Source organism: Centroberyx affinis, unplaced genomic scaffold (assembly GCF_046629955.1).
Source record: "Centroberyx affinis isolate AG114_WGS23_722 - 3 ecotype Tasmania unplaced genomic scaffold, CSIRO-AGI_Caff_v1 ptg001738l_1, whole genome shotgun sequence".
NCBI classification, from domain to species: Eukaryota; Metazoa; Chordata; class Actinopteri; order Beryciformes; family Berycidae; genus Centroberyx; species Centroberyx affinis.
In genome coordinates, this window is record NW_027280142.1 from 113,851 (window position 1) to 133,253 (window position 19,403).

The 19,403-nt window shown below is 43.0% G+C and overlaps 1 protein-coding gene across 1 annotated transcript in view; it reads right to left on the minus strand.

The window, feature by feature from the left end:
* Positions 1-601: 601 nt before the first annotated feature.
* The window catches only part of chchd6b (coiled-coil-helix-coiled-coil-helix domain containing 6b), a 61,084-nt gene continuing 42,282 nt past the window's right edge, over positions 602-19,403 (minus strand). The window contains exons 7-8 of the mRNA XM_071528914.1: positions 16,079-16,214; positions 602-902 (exon numbers count right to left, since the gene is read on the minus strand). Of these exons, the coding sequence (XP_071385015.1) occupies positions 879-902; positions 16,079-16,214 (160 nt within the window). The 3' untranslated portion in view covers positions 602-878. The remainder of the gene's footprint in view (positions 903-16,078; positions 16,215-19,403) is intronic.

Here is a 19,403-nt window from a genome sequence, read left to right on the forward strand (position 1 = left end):
TGTCCATATATAAGTGGAAATGTGCCTTAACTGAGTCACTCACACACACACACTCACACACATATACAGGGAGGGGGTTAAGTGTGTGAGTACTGAGTAGGGCTGTGAGCTGTAGCTCTGTGTGCTGACCTTCAGGGTTATCTAGAAGGTTCCTCCACACCTTGCCGCTAGCGCCAACCCTTGCTGTCGCCATGGCAACGCAGCTAGCAGGGACAATAGGTGGCCGGTCCAGTTGTGTTATTTCATGGGCACGCGTTCACGCAAACACCTTCATGTGAGGACACACACACACACACAGGTTCACCACAGTGGGAAAACAGACAAGACAGACACACACACACACTTCTCTTCACTGTACATCTGTCCTCCACTTCATTTATCCCTCATTTCCCTCGCTCTCTCTTCCCTTCTCTCTTAATGAAACCATGAACACGGCACGCAATCACGCCCCGGGGCCTGCTGAGCATTGTAGGAAGGGTGCATACGACCCCATTCTCTGTAGTGGGAGCGTTATTAGCGCGCCGTGACAAGAGACAGCAATTCGCCACCGGACACACACACACACACACACACAAAGACACACAATCTGCGGTCTCATCACCACCGGATCACTGGGATTTATTTCAGCGACGGCAAGGGTGTGCCAGCGCAACTTGACAATAAATCAACACATCATACACTCTCGAGTGACAAGTCAAGATAATACACTCCAAAAAACAAGATGGATGGTGGGTGGGTGGGTGGGGGGGGTGTTCAGTGATGGTGGATAAATAAATGGATGGACGGATAGGAGAGGGACAGAGGGAGGCAAGAAATGGACGGATGTGACATCCTCTCTCCTTCCCTTCTTCTCTTCCAGCTCTGTTTCTTTGGGTTTCTCAGCCGTGGTTGGTCAGTATGGTCTGTAAGAGAGGGAGAGAGACGGGAGGAAGAAAGGGGGAAAAGAAGGGAAGAAAGAAAAGTCGTCAAATTCTAAATTCATATCAACTAGAACACAAAGAATTCTGCAATTCACAGAAAACAGGTTGCATCATCAGCAATGGGCTGTACCGTGCAAAAATACAGCTATGGAATCATGCTAAAAGTTACCCCAAATGCTCTGCAACAGCCTGACTGCTGCTAGACATCAGTAAGGGACAGCTGAGACACTCTCCTGTTTTGACTAAAATTCTCTCTTAGCTAGAGACTTACGACCACATGGTGCGTAAAGTCAAACAAAAGTTTAGTAATATTTCTGCAGCAAGGAGAGAGCAGTCTTATGCCCAAACACTATGGCGTCCCAAGAGAGAAAAGTGAGCAGACTCACTGCATGGAAGTTGTGGTGTCCCCAGTATAACGCCTTGTAGGCTACATTCAGTGTTGTGTTGTATTGACTGTACAAATTTGATATCAGTGTAGCCCATCTTCACGCACACATGCGTGTGCATGTGCACATGTGCAGGTGTGTGTGAATGGAACTGTGATTTGTTTGGAGTGTTGAGTGCGACCCTTGTTGTAGAAAGGGTGACCTTTGCCCTGGAAATGTTTGGCCTGTGGCGAATACAGCTGGCCTACAACTATAGGTGGCAACACAGAGACAACAGGGCAACTGCTAAGGGGTAGGACACATACATACACGCACGCACGCACACACACACACACTTTCGAGCACATATTCATGTTCAAACGTATACACCAGTAGCTGTGGGGAAAGGCTGAAGTTAACGGATTATTGCCGGAATACTTTGGCCAGACTCTTATGACCAGACCTGAGTGAATTCTCGTGGATTTGCTGTGCAACGGTTTACTGTGATAACAGGATACTGTCTAGTGCAACAGACCGAGTAATCATTCAAACCCTGTCCTCTCATCCCCTCAGGAAAATGAAACCCTAGAGCAAGGCACTTAAACCCCAACTACTCTAGTGGAGCCACTCAGTGACTAACAGGACAAGACAGGTACTGAGGACCTCCCATGTCCAGAATGAATGTGTGTGTGTGGACGTAAGGAGGGAGCTGAATCTTCGTGGCCAAACCTTTACCTAAGTGCCAGCATGATTCAGTATTCAGTATTCAGAGGAGCAAAACAAACACAAAACCAAGCAGTTTTCAGCTGGCACCAGATATCTAATCCGTAACGCACAACTGGTAGGATATTGATGGGAGGAATGTCGCGATCAACCCCAACAATTCTTCCAACAGAGAGTCATACCATTTATTTATTTTGTGGTGCAGAAAGTGCTTAGATTTGACTTGACTTCTAGGTGAGAATGGTATATTGATCATGATATGGTGGCATGTGACTGCAGGCTAGCTAGGTTAGCAGCAACGTGATACACATTGCACACAGTTGTGGTGCAACAAGTTGAGGGAGACAGCGATAGAACACAGACTTCGTGTGGAGAGTTGTGTTTTGTGTGGTTTGGTTTCTTGGTATGCTCTAAGCACCTTTCTGCTGTTGAATGTAGTTACTCTGGCAAGTTCACCTGCTGTTTATTGGGCGTTCCAGTGTCTCAGCACGGTGGTCCCTCAGGGACAACACTGAGACCTCCAACACCGCTCTCTCTCTCCACAACAACTTGAAAGGTTGGTTTGGTCGTGATGCAGCGATCTCGTATGGGATGCTTCAAATCGAACTCTTGGCAGCACAGCACAGTGTGTTATTTACAAATGTGCAGCAGTTTCTCTCTTGTGTATTGCAGCTTTAACAATGGCTTACTTTTATAATGTTATTTTTAGCCCCGCGACAGCATGGGCTCTATGGATCGCTTTGTCGGTCGGTCGCTCGCTCTGTTCCCCACTTTATGGTCACGTGGGTGAAAGTGTGCAGCAGGGAGTTAGACTGCAGACTCTCAATCGGGGGACTTTGGGAGCAGGCGCGTCCAGAAAAGGCAGCACTAGCCCAGTTGGCGAGTGAGATTGGGCAGCAGATTCTCACTGCCATGCATGAATATACACCAATATTTAGTTAAGGTGTTTTTCAGTGCTTCTCCGTCAGTTGCCTACATTCTATTTTTTCGGTTCCACCTTAAAATCCATGGGCTCCTCACTGCCTCAGCCTGCCTATCAAGACTCTGCACTGTTGCCATAGTGCCAACGCTCAAAGCTGTTACAGACAGGCAGGCAGCTCTAGAAGAATAGGATGATGAAAGGACTATGGACGAAGAGAGGGAGAAAGGGGTGGTAGTAGTATAGGAGGAAGAAGAAGGAAGGAGGAGGCTCCACTAATTAATTAATTCACAATTCTCATAATTTGAGAGCAATGGGTGGTGGGGTACTTGAATAAAATGTGAAATAATGCAAGAAGAATACGAGACCAAACGTGATTTTTTTTGATTTTTTTCATAAATTTTTGTATGTATAAAATTTGAAAGCATGATTTACCTTGTTAAACTTGAACATTATATTACTTATATACTGAGCTAGTAATAATAAAATATGAAAAATAAAAAAGAACACGTGTGATTTGCATGTATGTATCTAACTTTAGAGCATGATCTGCCTTGTTAAACTTGAATATTATATGATCTTTAGTAATAATTTGACCAGGCTAGTTAGGGAGCTACTTACTATAGCTACTACTACTATAACTGAATTATAATCCCTCTGTTTCTACCTTCTAGGCTTATATCTTCCGTTTACTTTCTCATCTATCTTACATGATCGTTGTATATGGTGACAGGAATATTCATCATTCGTCATGGCACTGTGGCTCTGACTTGCACTCCTTGCTAGTGGCTGCTTGTAATTTTGGTGATCTGAGAATTTAAGCTCATTCTACTATTGCATTCGTTGTGTGTTGTTTTGGATAAGCGTGTCAAAGAAATGCATGAAAAATCTATGTTTTTAGTCAATTTGGCTGGCTAAGATGAGATAGATACCCAACTCATATTGTATGATATAGTTCCTCAGTAAAATATGACTGTGGTTGTAAGACATTTCCCTTGCCACCTACTTGGAATGTCACAAATCCAAATCAAACACAGCAGACAATGCCATGTGATAACTGCCAACAACTTTTCCTGACAACTTAGCTGACAATTTAGACTGGTTTCTTGCTGGAGACATTTCTTTGGCACAAGATGACAGACATCCAACTTGTGTGACATGTGTTGTAAAAAAAAAAAATTGGTAATTGACATATTAATATTAATATTTCTGCACTTATTTAGCAAATAATTTAGAAGTATTACTCTAATTTCATCAGTCATTATGTTAGGGTAAGTGTTAACTTTATCCATTTTGATATCTCATTTTGGAACAAAACTCTGCAAGGCAGTCTTGTAAATTTGAGGTTTTTGTACCAAAAGACTTTTGAAATGACTTTGGCAAGATTTTAAAATGAAGATTGTTAATGACTGTCTGACATGTGGCATATGAAATGCTCATAGCTGTAAGTAAGCCCATTATAAGGTAAAGCTAGGCACCTCATGTGTCAATACAGATACAAACATACAGACACAAGCACACAATAACACACACACACACATAAACAGGCACAGAAACACACACAAACACACACATAGACACAGGCAGAAAAACACACTCTCACACACACATACACACACACACACACACACACACACACACACAGACACGGGGCGACCCAGGGTTAGTGAAGCATTAGCGAGTGGCTGCTGGGTGGGCTAGTTGGCATGCTAACTACCTCGGTGCTATGCTGGCAGGCAGATAGGCAGGCGGCAGGCTGGCAGGTTAGCTGTTCGCTTGCCAAGTGCATCCGAGGGCATCGCGGCCTGTGCCATTGAATTGGAGATGAGCGGCAAATGTGACAAGGGGATTTAGCTTTGGTGTTCCGCTCACGTCCCGAGATATAAAGAGGAACAGCGTGTGTCTGCATGTGTGCATGAAAACACACTGTGTGTCTGTGTGCAAGTGGCTCTGTTTGTGTGTGTTTACTTATGAGTGTGTGTGTGTGTGTGCGCGCGTGTGTGTGTGTGTGGTGGCGGCAGGGTGTGTTGGCATTACCAGTCTCATATGCAGCAGTGTGATGGGGCACTGTGCCTCATGCATAGTGTATGAAGTACAGCCCAAATCCCAAACTGACCCCTAGCACCTTCAACAGTACACACTTAGCTCAATTTGGTGCCCCAGGCTAGAATTTGGACTGGCGCCACCTACACTTGGTTCATTTAAAGACAGAAACAGCTTTTTATGCACTACACCTTGGGTGGGGAGGGCAGCCAGAGTTTCCAGCTCAAGGGCCACATTGGGACACAGAAACGAGATCGACAGCCATATACAGCGAGGCCTCTGGACACAAATGTGGCAAAGCAAAGTCAGGCAGATGGTAATTTCTTGCGCGGTACAGTTTAGAAGCTTTGTGAACTGGATAGGCAGTTTTTTATTTATTATTTAGCATATTAGTTAGCATAATGCCTGCCCTGTTTGTGTTTATTGGATAGGTCTGAGCAATATGGTATCACATGCAGACTTCATATGAGATCTGTAATTTTATTATGTGGTCTTCATGTAAAGTCAAAGATAAACATGATCTGCTGTTCTTTCCTCTGCTCTCTGTCCTGACTCTATTAGTTGGAATTAATTTTTACACTCCGTTAGTGCAAGAAGAGAGAAGTTGAACCACCAGCTTCACTTCAATACCATTACCTCTTACTAAATGAGTTGGAGAAGCAGCAGTTGTGATTATGCTTTATACACACAAAAATCACAGATTCACACACAGACACACACATCACACAGACACAGACACACAAACACGCTTTCTTCCACCTGCCAGTTTCTGTCCAATTAGTGTTTAAAGGGTGTTGTGTTTGTTGGCTAGATATCAACTTTGAACTGCAGCAGTGTAAAAGCAACAGTGTACACACACAGGGTATGTCCACACTTCTGCAGTCAAAGGCTAATGGGTAACATACAGACAACAGAACCACATGTAAGGACACATCTGCACCACATGCAAGCGAACACACACACATACAAAGACACACACACACACGCACACACACACACACAGTTGACTGACTCACTTGCCTTTTCTCTGTGAAAAACAAAAATAATAGGAGGGTAGAAAATCAATAACTGTCTTCTCGGCTCAGTGCTAACAGCACTCAGCACTCCCTCTCTCTCTTCCTCTCTCTCTCTCTCTCTGGAGGGACGGAGACAGTTTTCAGGGAAGATTGTCACTCACCCACTTACTGAGTGGCCGTGGCTATGGCTGCTTGATAAACACTCAGCCATTCACTGATTACACAGTCAGTAAGACAGTCAGACAGTCAATTAGTCAGTCAGTGAGTGAGGAAGATGCTTAGTCAGTCAGTCAGTCAGTCAGTGAGTCAGTCGGTGAGTTATTTGGTTTGTTGGTCGGTTGCTTGCATTTGACGATTTAAAATCATTCATCAACAAGACAGTTGGTAAATCTTTCAGTCAGTCGGTCGGTCGGTCAGTCAGTGGGTCAGTCAGTCAGTTGATTGGGTGCCCTTGGATACTCAGTCAGTCAGTCAGTGAATCAGTCATCAGCCATTAAATAGTTGAAGAAGACAGTCATTAATCAAATGTATTAAATACAGTCGCTGAAGTGATTTGAAGTGATGAAAAGTCATTTGATGACTGGGTTGATATGAAGAGGTGTAATCAAGCTGTAAACATTAAAGGGGGGAGGGGGGGGGGCTATACTAGAGTGCGTATTTTAATACTCAAAGAAGTAATTAACTGAAATGTGTAGACATTGCCATTTTGCTATAGTTCCTACCCAGGAAAATCACCCCTGTTTCATATACAACAGTTAATGACATAAAAATTACTGATCGTGAAATAAAGTGAAAAATACTCCCACTTTAAAAAATCTTAAACTAAAAACAGCACAGAGCTAAAAACTATTCCGTATTAACTAAAACCTTGATATGCACATACACTGGAGCCCAAGTGAATCTATGTTGAGTTATATAATGAGTTATTCTCATATCTAGTTAAATGTGACCAGACAGGTTAAGGTAAATTATCATGATGCTGGTAATGATATAATGAGAAAGACAATTCTGTTCAAACCTGTAAGAGTAAAGAAACACCTCCGTCTTCACCTAGTGAGTCCTTCTGTCACAATTTGCCCAGGCACCTTGTCTTTACCCAAATGAACTAAGACACATGACAGCTCGAAACCAGCATGGAGAATTGATCACATATTACAGAGATGGTGGTCAATGGGGTGTAGCATGTATGAGACATTTAGCTGGATGCTGATGGAGGGCAATATGGATTTGAGAGAGGGAGGGAGGAAGGTAGAGAGAGAGAGAGAGAGAGAGAGAGAGAGAGAGAGAGAGAGAGAGAGAGAGAGAGAGAGAGAGAGAGAGAGAGAGAGAGAGAGAGAGAGAGAGAGAGAGAGAGACTGTTAGAGTGAGGACTAGGAGAAGCGGCATGAGAGAGAATAGCTAATCTTTATGTGGCATGTGCCTTCACTAGGTGGTCGCCTTGGAGATGATGGATGTGAAGAAGAGGTGGGATGGAGGGAGGGAGGGAGAGAGAGAGAGAAAAGAGACAGAGGCAAATATGTGAGCTAGCATGTGTGTGTGTTTGTGTGTGCGAGGCCATGATGGCCATGATGACCATGATGCATATGCTGATGCAAATACATGTATGTCTGTTTTAATTCATGCGTGTACTTTGTGTGTGCTTGTGTGTAGCCATATGAATGCATGTACATGAGATACATAAGAGTGTCCACTTACTTGCATGCATGCGTGTGTGTGTGTGTGTGTGTGTGTGGTGGCATGTGTGCATGGCCATGCACAAGAAGAGACTGCATGCTTGAGTTTATGAGTGTGTGTGTGTGTGTGCGTGCGTGTGTGTGTGTGTGTAGCAGTGTGCTGCAGGACCAGAGCAGTGCTGAATAGGGTGGCTCTGTTATCAGATTAGAGTTAGCAGGCAGGCCAGGGCTCACAGTGGGGCTCACTGCCTGCTACTACTGATAGCCATACACACACACACACACACACACACACACACACACACAAAAATATTAATTTCTAATCTCTCCTTTCTCTTTCCTTATTCCTCTCCATTTTACAATCCTCAAATCTGACATGTTTTTTGTCTCAGTCTCTTCCTTCTCTCCCCCAGTTCTTCCATCCCTGTCTCTCTCTCTTTCTCTTATAGTACTGATTGACAGAGCCCCCTCCTCTCCTCTCTTCCTGCTTTCTCCTTCCTTCAATATTTTCTGCCATTCCCTCATCCCTCCCACTGACAGAACTTCTCTCCTCTTCTCTTTCTTCCTCCTCTCTACATTTCTTCCATCTCCACTCATCCCTATCTCTCTCTCTCTCTCTTTGCCTTTCAGCATTCTATTAACCCTTCCTCAGTGACAGACATTCCTAAGCCTCTTTCTCCCTCCTTTTCTTCTCTTTCATCACCCTCTCCATCCACTCCCCCCTTGATGGGCAGCCTCTATCTCTCTTTCATCCCTGCTACAAAGCCTCATCCCTTGTTTTTTTTTTCTTTTTAGCTGGAAATGATAGAATTGCCCCTCTTCCTATCAATCACCTTTTTCGTCTGGACGAAGAAAATGTGGGGTAAAAAAGCCATTCAGCTCATTTTAAGGGGAATGGAAGTGTAAACATTTTGAATGTAGTTTCAGTGGTGGCCCTACTTTTAAAAATGGACGGCTCCCACGCAAACAAGTGTGTGGTTAGAAGATGTCAACTGAAATATTTTGAAGAAAAGGAAATACCTCTATGCAGACACACAGACATGCACACATCATATACCCAGATACTGACAACCACACATATGTACACACAGTTGATGGAAGTGATGTTGAGCGCATTTAAACCCAGTGGGACTCATTTGCAAACCCAGCCACTCAAAACTCCTGATTCATCTCTCACACACACACACGCTTTCTTACTAAAGCTCTGAGGGTGTTAAAAGGAGTTCCAGATGAGAAGATGGTGGGCCAATGGAAAGGAGTGATGTTCTCGCACACACACACACACACACACACATATATACATATATCATATTTGGTTGAATTAGGCCCACTACAGCTCCAGCAGGCAGAACCTCCCCCGCTGTACCTGCTGTCAGTGCTGACATTCACCCACACTGGACTCAACACTACACTGACAGTGCATCTACATTTAGGCTTGCACTTCACAACATCTCACCCAAAAATGTTCAACCTTACCATCAGGCTTAATAAGTAAGTTAGTGAGACAGCTGACCCTTGTGGCTTGAAACAGCCCACTCAGCAGTTCAGAAATGTAACTATCAACAAGTCTACAGGGTCGGCTGACCCTGCTGGCTTGCAGCGAGCCCCTCAGCTGTTCAGAAAATGCAGAACTTTGCCAAACTTAACTATGTGAAAGAATTACATCAGGAGCTGGAGTTGAAAATGTCAGCTGAAATATTCTGAGGAATGGACATACACAGACATACACACATTATAGATGTAGACCTGACAGACACATATGCAGAGAGATGCAATACACACATATACATAGATAGTTAATCTGTTCTTGTGTAACTTGAGAACTGCTTTAGTACACCTTGCTGCTTCCTCCTGGTGATGTATTTGCTCTACTACCAATATCTTTTCTAAAGGTATTGGATTGTTCAACAAAGGTTTGCTTGCCAAGACCAAGGTCTTCACAGCCTTGTTGCCTTTACCCTACAATATCCCTAAGTGCTGATTGTACTTGCCAAACTGTTTCTTCAGGGTTTTTGCTGCAAAGGAACATTTTTGATGGCCAACAAAGCTGTTTCTGCTAGAGCTAAAGTGTAAAAAAAACGAGGAACTGAGGGGGAAACACACCACTTACAATCATTTGACTCAATTTCAAGTGAATAACACCTATAATACCTGAATATCAACAGTCTGCTAAACAATCTCTCGCATTTGAATTCCTCTATTAGGCTAGATGGAAGTAACTCAAGTCCCATAAAGTGTGACACGGGGACTCCACACCATTTCCTAACAAGTGAGCTACTCATTCACTTGCTAATCAATTTCATTAAAGGAATCTCATACACTATATATGTACAGTATATACCATACTATACAAAAGCTGCATCAGCCCAAATTGTAGACACCAAAACTTTAGCTTGCCTGGTGATATTGACCTCTCTATACACCTAAAGCATCTTACCACATCCTGCCTTTGTGCTATACCATCTTCCTAAGCTTTTGACAAGTTTCTCCTATATTGTTGGGAATACTTCTGTATCAATGTCAGAATCTTTCCCTGACACTTTCCCCTTAATAGAGATGATTTTTGATTTGCATTGCCTTACTTTCATCCTAGCCCACTGGAAGATATCACTCAACTTGCCAACTTGCAGCCTTTAGTAGGAGGTGTTGTTGTAGACATAGTTGTCATAGCATCCATACACCCTGCTGCCTTCGCCCACCCACAACCTTCCTTGATGCCCTAATGATTGCCTCCATGCCATATATGAGGGGAGATTGTGCACCCTGCCATGATACCAATTTCCAAGCACTGCCACGCTGAGGAATATACCAGTGTTGTAGAGCATATTTGTATGTCTTGAAAATAGCCTTTAGACAGATTTCTGATGATGCTTGGTAAAAACAACACTATACATAAAAATAACACCATACACACATGTACAAACACACCTCCCCCACACACTCTTTCTTTCCAGCGACGCTCCAAATGCCCCAGTTATCAAGGCAGAAATAGAGTGGCACTTAACCAAGCATGTCAGAGGCCAACACACACACACACATACACACATGCACATACTCAAACGCACACACACATGCACTGAGGGTGGTCAAACGCTGCGTTCAGGAGAGAGAAGGGTTCAAATGGGTTAAGTGTGTGGAATCGAGTGGCAAGTGTTGCTCTGATGCAGTTAGCCCCTACTGATAGAGTTTTAAATGGCACGACGCTAGCATTAGCATTCTGCAAATGGGTGCTGCTGGAGCCTTGGAGTACTGTGGAGGAGGGCGAGTGTGTGTGTGTGTGAGTGTGTCGGGGGGCGGGGGACTTAAGTGGTGTTTTTAGAAGTGTTTGTTCTTGAATGTGACTTTGAGGGCGGCTGCGTTTTGTTTCACTGAGCAGGAGGTTGAAAGAGAGAAGTGACGACGAGAGGTACACACACAAACCCTCTCACAAGCTTACACCTACACACACACACTCACAAACCACATATACTAGAATATAAAAACGTCCAACGACAACGACCATACAGTGGCAGGCTATAAGATATTATCTAACGTCACATCAAAGAGAGACAAACCCCACTGACCAGAGATTCATGATAAAGCAGGGCCTTGGTGTGCTGACATTTACCCTGTATCCCTCACACACACACACACACACACACACACACACACACAGAAGGTCCCATATGCATGACAATGGCCCAACCAGTGACATTGACAGGAGAGGGAGTGATAGGAGAGAGGAGGGTGCAAGGCCATATCCTGAAGTAACTGTCTTTTATGGATGGCAGAGGGCAGAATGTGTGAAAAGGACTGTGTGTGTGTGTGTGTGTGTGTGTGTGTGTGTGTGTGTGTGTGTGTGTGTGTCTGCGCGTGTGTGTCATAAAACATAAAAGAATTTATGAGTGACATATAAGCGGGCTGTGCCACTGTAGATAGTGGGTTGGGTGGACTTCAAGAGGGAGAGTGAGAGACAGACAGAAAAAGAGAGATAGATGTTCTAGTGATGTTCAGATCAAGACACTGGCAGAAAAAAAAGACAGACAAGCAGACTGCTGGTTTCATTGGCAAATTGATTGACAAACATGGACAGGCTGACAGAGACATACAGATATATAGAAGCTGCATGAATGAACAGTTGGAAAGGTAAGGAATACCTACAATCTGTACGAGCTGAACTGGGACGGAGCGGACCCCAGTCCAGGATGGATGTATAAGAGCATGCTTGCTGCTATGACTCTTATACGCAAACTGTAATTTTGGTTACATTTTTCACCATGGCACCCCTATGTATATGAATGTTGTTTTGTTGAACAGTGAACGATGCAAAATAACTGGAAAATACAGAGATGCTGAGTTAAAATATGCAACTGAGAGGAAAGATTTAAGTTGTAGGCAGACAGACAGTATTTGACAGGCAACTAGAACCAGAGAAGGATAAACAACCAAATATATTCAAGGGAAGGGTGAAACACAAGGCATCCACTTCAGACAAAGATTAATTTTGAGGGGAAAATATAGCATTCTCTCCTTTTAATCATGCCTTCTACAGTAAAGAATGCGTCTGCTTTAGAAAATCCTTACAAACACATTCAGATAACAAAAGAACAGAGCTTTTAAGCTGTCGGGAGAAGGTTTTCACAAAGCTGCCTGTCGAGCGGTCATGTCACTGTTGCACAAAGCTGAGAAATGACTGCGTCCAAATGTTGTGTCTCTTCTCTAACTCACTAGTTATTTTATCTGCCTGTGACCAACCAATTTATTTTGTTTGTTAGTTTGAACAAAACTGACCTCTTTCCCCACTGTAGCGTACACTTCAAATGTATTTTTATATGCTGATGCGTTGCCGTCCTTTAGTGTAGCAGAGAGGTGGACTTTTCAAAATCACCAAGGGAAAGTATGTGAATCTAATGACATTGGCATTTAATAGCCATATACTGTAACTTGTAATAAAGATAAAATATGAGCTGATATGATGGACGAATATAATTATCTACTTGACAAAAATTATCAAACCTTTTGTACCACCTGTGGGACAAGCAGATTAACACCTTGTTCAGCAAAAGGTAAAATCTCCTTTATTAACAGTCATAACTTTAACAAATGTGTCCTTCAGGGGTTACATAATGTTATATTTTATAATGAAACATGATCCAATGCTCTCTCATGACTAAATCTGCACTGCAGATTGCTCCCTGTCCACCCTCAACCACCTGCGGCAATACTGAAACTTACTGAAACAATCACCTGCGGCAATACTTAAACTCTCATCCAAGTCCTGTACTCTGCCAAGCTGCTGGCCCTGTCAGATCCATTTATAGACAGGCAGACTGGACAGCTGCCTGCGTGTCCGGAGGGGTCCTGGGACTGCCCACTCATTCCTTTTCATTAAGGCTGACTGATCGAAAACCTCCAGGGGCAGCTCCACTCGCCTCCCTTCCCTTTTCAACCCTCCCTGGATATAATATATATGCTATATTATATCCATTTTGGCAAGTGAGTTGTAACTCAGGGTTTGTTACTCAATATTCCCAGAAATTCAAATGATCGTATCCTGAAAAGGTGACAACAGTCTTAAAATAGCTAATATATCCAATGGTATAATGAGTTATACTTGCACGTCAATCCGTTTTTTAGCTGTGGGTGCTACATTTTTCAAAAGGTATAGAAAGTTTACAACAGCTGACTAGATCTGCACTCCTTCGCTTAACCATGTATCTATCTTAACCCTCCATAGCTTCCTCATTCCTCGGCTACTTTCATTGATGCCAACATCCTCCTCTTCTTGCTCCATACACGACCCCGTCCAATCCATGCCGCTGGCGTTAAAGATGCTCCAAATGAAGCATAAGACCGTAGTGTAATATGGATGCAATTATCCCAACAGCTAGAGGTTTTAAAATAGAGGCTGACAGAATCATAGGGAGAGAGGTTTTAGCTCTGAAACTACAGTAGAATATTACAGTAGGCTAAAGTTCACTCGCTGGATTAACAATAGAAGCGCATTGTTGCTTGAATAAATATGTGTGAAATGTCTAGGTTTCTGAAAGGGGCCTTTCTAGGAATTTGTGGGTCCAACAAAGAAAACAATGGCTCTGTGGATATGCAAGCATGCAAGCAGAGCATCTCTGGGTGAACATGAGAGGTAGAGCACCTGACATGTTAGCCTAGCCTAGCCAAGGCCTGACAGAGCTCCATGGCCAGCAGTGCAGATCGAAGCTAATGCACTGGCTAATGTGACAAAGTGTGCAGTGATGGGCAGTGGAAGGGGCTTTAATATGGGGAGAGGGATGGATGGATGGAGGGAGGGAAGTGGAGGAGAAGAGATGGATGAACAGTGACAGCAGCATGGAGATCCAAGGATGAGCATGTAATGGACAAGATTGGTGGATAAGAGAGAAATGAAGGGAAAGGGAGGGTTTTATTTTTTGTTGGAGGACGGTAGTTTAATACATATGAAGCCTTTCAAATTTGCACCTTCAAATCTTAAGTCTACAAACATTCATGTGCCTTTTTACGTTTGAGCTCAGGATAGAGCGCTCTTCAGAAGTCTCAAAGGTCAACTCGAAAATCCAACAGTCTTCAAGAGAGTGGCGCAGGTCACTCTTGGAAAGGAAGATTTAATCTCTGTCAGATTAGCCCAATAAAGAAAGGTTAGATAGAAAAGATTCCAGCGATAAAATGTTTCAGATCAAGAGTTTGCTTCCAAAGCTAGATAGCAACCATTTGAAAAAATAAATAAATAAAATGCCACCACTCTTACAAAATTATTTCTGGCCGAGAAACGCTTGGATTTTTAACAAGTCATTACAGTTCAGGACCATTGATCAGTTGTGGCCTGCGGTGCCAGACAAAGAAATCGATAACACTAATTCTTAATCTCCCTCCAAAGCATAGAGCACTGAAACATTTGGGTTCTGGACTACCGTCTGATTGGGACCGGACCTCATTCATCAGCATCAGTCAAATCTCCTTGTTCTACCTGTTTGGGAGGTAAGAAAGACTTTGCTCTTGCTCTTCAGAGGACAGTGGAGGTTCCAAGCCTTTTCTGGCTGGCAAACAGCCACCCAGCACAGGAGCCAAGTTTTCAGCAGAAACACTCCTCCACACTCTGGTGCTCAAAGAGGGACGGGTGGGGCGGTGATACGTTCGATAGAAACTGAAGGCTTCTTTTTCGTTCCTTTGCTCTCTTACTCGCTCTCTTTTCTGCCTCCCCGATGTTTTCTCCCTCTCTTTCTTTCTCTGGCTCTCATTCTCTCTCACTCCGTCAAGGATATGCCTGATTGAATCTGAATTAAACAAGTGCTGCATGTTGTACAAAGAAAAGAGAAAACAGCTTGCCTCCGCTCTTCACTAGTCTATTCTTACAAAAATAAAAACTCACACACTTGAATTTATACAACAAATGCTCACAAACATAAAAATGACTCACACACCCACGCATACACACATATACACAGGTTGCTTTTTTTTACAAAGAGCACCATCCCACTGGCAAATGGATCTTTTGAACCAGCTTAAAAAGACTGATTGCTTTTATTGTGAGCCTTTGCCTTGCTTTTATCGACCGTTTAAACTGCCAAATTCACCAATTGTTGTTTTGTGCCTTTTATCTACTTTGGAGCCATATCAGTGCATTTTGTCATGATAATAATGTGCAAATTGCCCTATTCATTATTGTTTTTTGATGGAGAAATTGGGTAAAATAAGCACTTTGTAGATAAACGCAGGGTCTAAACGCTTTTTGCAAAAGCATCAGCAGAAAGCAGAATGCATTTCAAAGCACTGAATGCCAAAACTGATTTTACTGCACTAATAACAGTGTAATCTTCCTATCAAAATGTTCCAAAACACAGTGCACAGTTGGCGACTTAGAAATAAGCCCATCAAGCATGTCCCATTGATTTAGGTTCCCATTTGAAGTGTCATAGTAACCAACAAGCAGATTACAATTCTCACAAGTTAACTGTTTTGGTGCAAAATTTACTTCAGCAAGGGGAAAATCCCTGAAAGGACTGTTTGCCTGTTTTTCCTTTCCCCCCCATTGTCAGTGCAATTGTCGAGTACGTGTCTATTCTTCTTTGCTCTCTTAAATCAGATTAGAAGCAATCGAGAAATGTAGTTCTGAAGGAAGCGAAGCTACTCCAAGTACTCTCTGGCCAAGTATGATTACTCAAGGGGTCGGAGAGAGGAGCGATGAAGGCAAACAAACCAGTGGGAGTGGGGAATTGATTGAAAGTGGAGAAGCGTGGTGCTCAAATGCCACCTATCATACAAAAGTACATTCACACATATTACCCATATAAGTGACTCATACACCCACGTACACACACTTTCACACAAATATCCTATTCAAATAAACACACCAGCTAACTGGGACACACACAGTCTTTTCTCTCTCTCTCGTTCTCCCACGCCCACGCACGCTGCTCTTGCCTACCTTCTTAGCTTGCTGGATGCAGGTCATGTACTGTTTGGCCAGGCCGGAGCAGTGCAGGGTCTGCTGTGGGTTTTCTCTGTAGCACTGGAGCACCTGGGTCTGCAACTCAGCGCAGACTGACGCAGTGTGCCGGGGCCTGGGCGGAAACAGAGGGGGGAGAGCAGGGTCAGTGTGATAATAACACAGCTAAAGGGAAGGATTTGCACTGTCAACTCAGACAGAATTTCTTTAGTTAGGTGCTCAAATTCTATTTCAGCAGAGTCTCTTTTGCAGTAACATTTGTCTCCTCATCTGAAATGGATCCATGGAATATGGATGGACAAGGGACTGCCAAGACGAGAAGTCACCTGTCTAAACAAGGGTCCATCTTTCACCGGGTGTTACTGCCATTCGGGCTGCAACCATTCAGCAATAAAAGAAATCATTGATTAGTATTTCCCACTGTCGATTCTTTCTCAGACACTCAAGCCTACTTCTTACGGTTTGTTTGTATTTTGAAAATTACCGATGTACACCGCAGTTCTAAGGACGAGCCTTTGACAAGCCTTCAAATCAAACACAAAAGAAAAGTGTTGGAATAGTAGTAAAAGTAGGAACATGATCGACAAAATTTTCTAATTAAAAATATGTTGCAACATTTTTTAGGTAATACAGTTCCAAAATGAAATGTAAGAGTACATGTAAGGATTTGCACTAGATGAAAAACAAATAGTTGTTTTTCCATAATGACAAAGTACATTTGAATCCAAAGCTATTGCACACCTTTTCCTAAAGGCTTTCCTAAAGGTCCTTTCTCTCTGGCTGGCTTCACAGAGATGCTCTTGGATTTTAAAACAAAACATCGGAACATGGCAGAGCACCTGCACAGTAAGTGTAAATCTGTTTAACATTAGCTTCAGTGCTCGCTGCATGAGATAACTTTAGATGCAAAATATTTATTATGACATGTTAAGAAAACATCCTTAATCTTTAGACAAAACATTGCAGGGCTCTCACTATTATTCCAAGCTAATGTTGGCAGCAGCAGTAAAGATAACCTTAGTTTCAGTTTCTATCACAGATGATGATCTCCACTGTTTGTTTCTTCTTCTCAAGAATAATTATCAGAATAATTGATTATCAAAGTAATTGTTTGTTGCAACCTAATTGTCGTACTAAAATATCAATGAAAACTGAAACTGAAAAAATGATCTGTGGCACAGAGTTGCAAAAAATTGGATTAGAGCTGGCAGTGTGAAATCAAGCCACAAAGACTTTGTACAGGTGTATAAATAATACTGACTTCCTAAGTTAGGCTTAGTTAAAACAACAGTTACAACAGCAGTAACAATATCTGGTTTGTGTCAGGAAACATTGTGTAGAGTAAAAGGGAAAAAGTACTTGAGATTGTTTGGGGTTTGTTTTGTTTATATAGTTGCAGTTGGAGAGGCTAAGATACTTTCAAAGGCTTCAAGGTGCAGCCCATGGAGAGAGATGAATTATGCATTGACAAAGCAGCTTAGGAGTCAACGTCAAACTTTCTCTTTTCTTATCATCTTCTTCACACATACAATACATGCGTGTAGACACAAGCACACAATCACACACATGCACATACACACAAATACACAAACATACAGGTAGTGAATGCTAATCCTACATGAGGGTAATCCTTGAGTGCTCCGTTGCTTGTGGTAATTTACCTGCTGTTGTGACAGAACTCGCTACTGGGAGGATAGGGATATGCACATGCGCACACACACACACACACACACACACACAGAAACAAAGACAGAGACACACAAAGGCACACATAAATGCACTTTATTATCCCCCTGTATTGCATCTTGTATAACCTCTCATATGCACAGATATTGCCCAGTAAAATTCTCATTAATAGGTAGCTACTCGTCTGATTGAATAAATGAATAATGAATGAAGATCATCATGTTATCTCAGTCATTTCTCAGGCTGTATACAACACTACTGTAGATTCTCCAAGTATCTGTAGAAGTGATTGCATTAAGGAATGGTTTTACGTTGAAGTGATTGCATTAAGGAATGGTTTTACATTAAGTCTTCACAGCTTCAAGTCACAGCTTGTTAATAGTAAGGCTAATGTGTGTGTGTGTGTGTGTGTGTGTGTGTGTGTGTGTGTGTGTGTGTGTGTGAGAGAGAGAAAGAGAAGAAAGAGAATTAGTGTTCAATTTGATAAGGAGACGCATGGCCGCATTTGACATGATGGGCCATGCCTATCTATTCTAGGAAACTGACCACTTGAAATTCACACACACACATGCGTGTACCTACGCATGCACACACACACACACACACACACACACACACACACACACACACACACACGCACACACACACACACACACACACAAACACACACACATTGGGCTGCCCCTCAAAGCAATTACAGAATCATGCATCCTTCACATATGAATGAGCTCAGTAGTCCCTGCATGCACTGACAAATAGACACAATCTATTTGTGTGTGTGTGTGTGTGTGTGTGTGTGTGTGTGTGTGTGTGTGTGTGAGAAACATGTTTTGTAAATGCACCGCATGTGTGTGTGCATGAGATAAACTGTACACATGGAGAATTTCTCTGTACTGGTATGTTTATTGTGTAGAGATGCTGTAGTCACTGTGTGTGTGTGTGTGTGTGTGTGTGTGTGTGTGTGTGTGTGTGTGTGTGTGTGTGTGTGTGTGTGTGTGTGTGTGTGTGTGTGTGTGTGTGTGTGTGTGTGTGTGTGTGTGTGCGCGCGCGCACGTGCTTGTGTGTGCAGCAGAGGATAGAGCGACAGGATTAAATAAATCACTGGCGGAGAGAATATTCATGAAAAGAGAAGTGAATGCAACCCGAGAGAGAGAGGGAGGGAGCGACAGTGACGTATGGAATGATGACAAATAACCATCGCAGCTTGCATGGACAAACAGTAACCCATGGCAACCATCCCAATCCCCATTTTCCCTTTGCCACATCGCATGGTGTGACGTGCACTTGGCGCTTGGGATGCCAGTTGACTATTAGCGCTCTCCATATGATGTTTGGCTAACAGTCATTCTGTGCAACTATGTGGGAGTTAGTCCAGTGAAAAGGTGCCATCAAGGCCTCTGTGATTCACTGGCTGCTTCTGATAGAATGGACAAATGGTTTCATTGAGTTGGAGCAAATCAGATCCACTCATCTGAGCTGTGGGTTTCAGTGATTATTAAACAGAATTCAGTGCTTAATAGCCTTACTATATTCACACTTCATGTATATGGGATTTGGGGCTGAATTACTCTCAGTCCATGTGAGACAGGATGGGATTCGTCAAGGTAAGTCCTTGAGT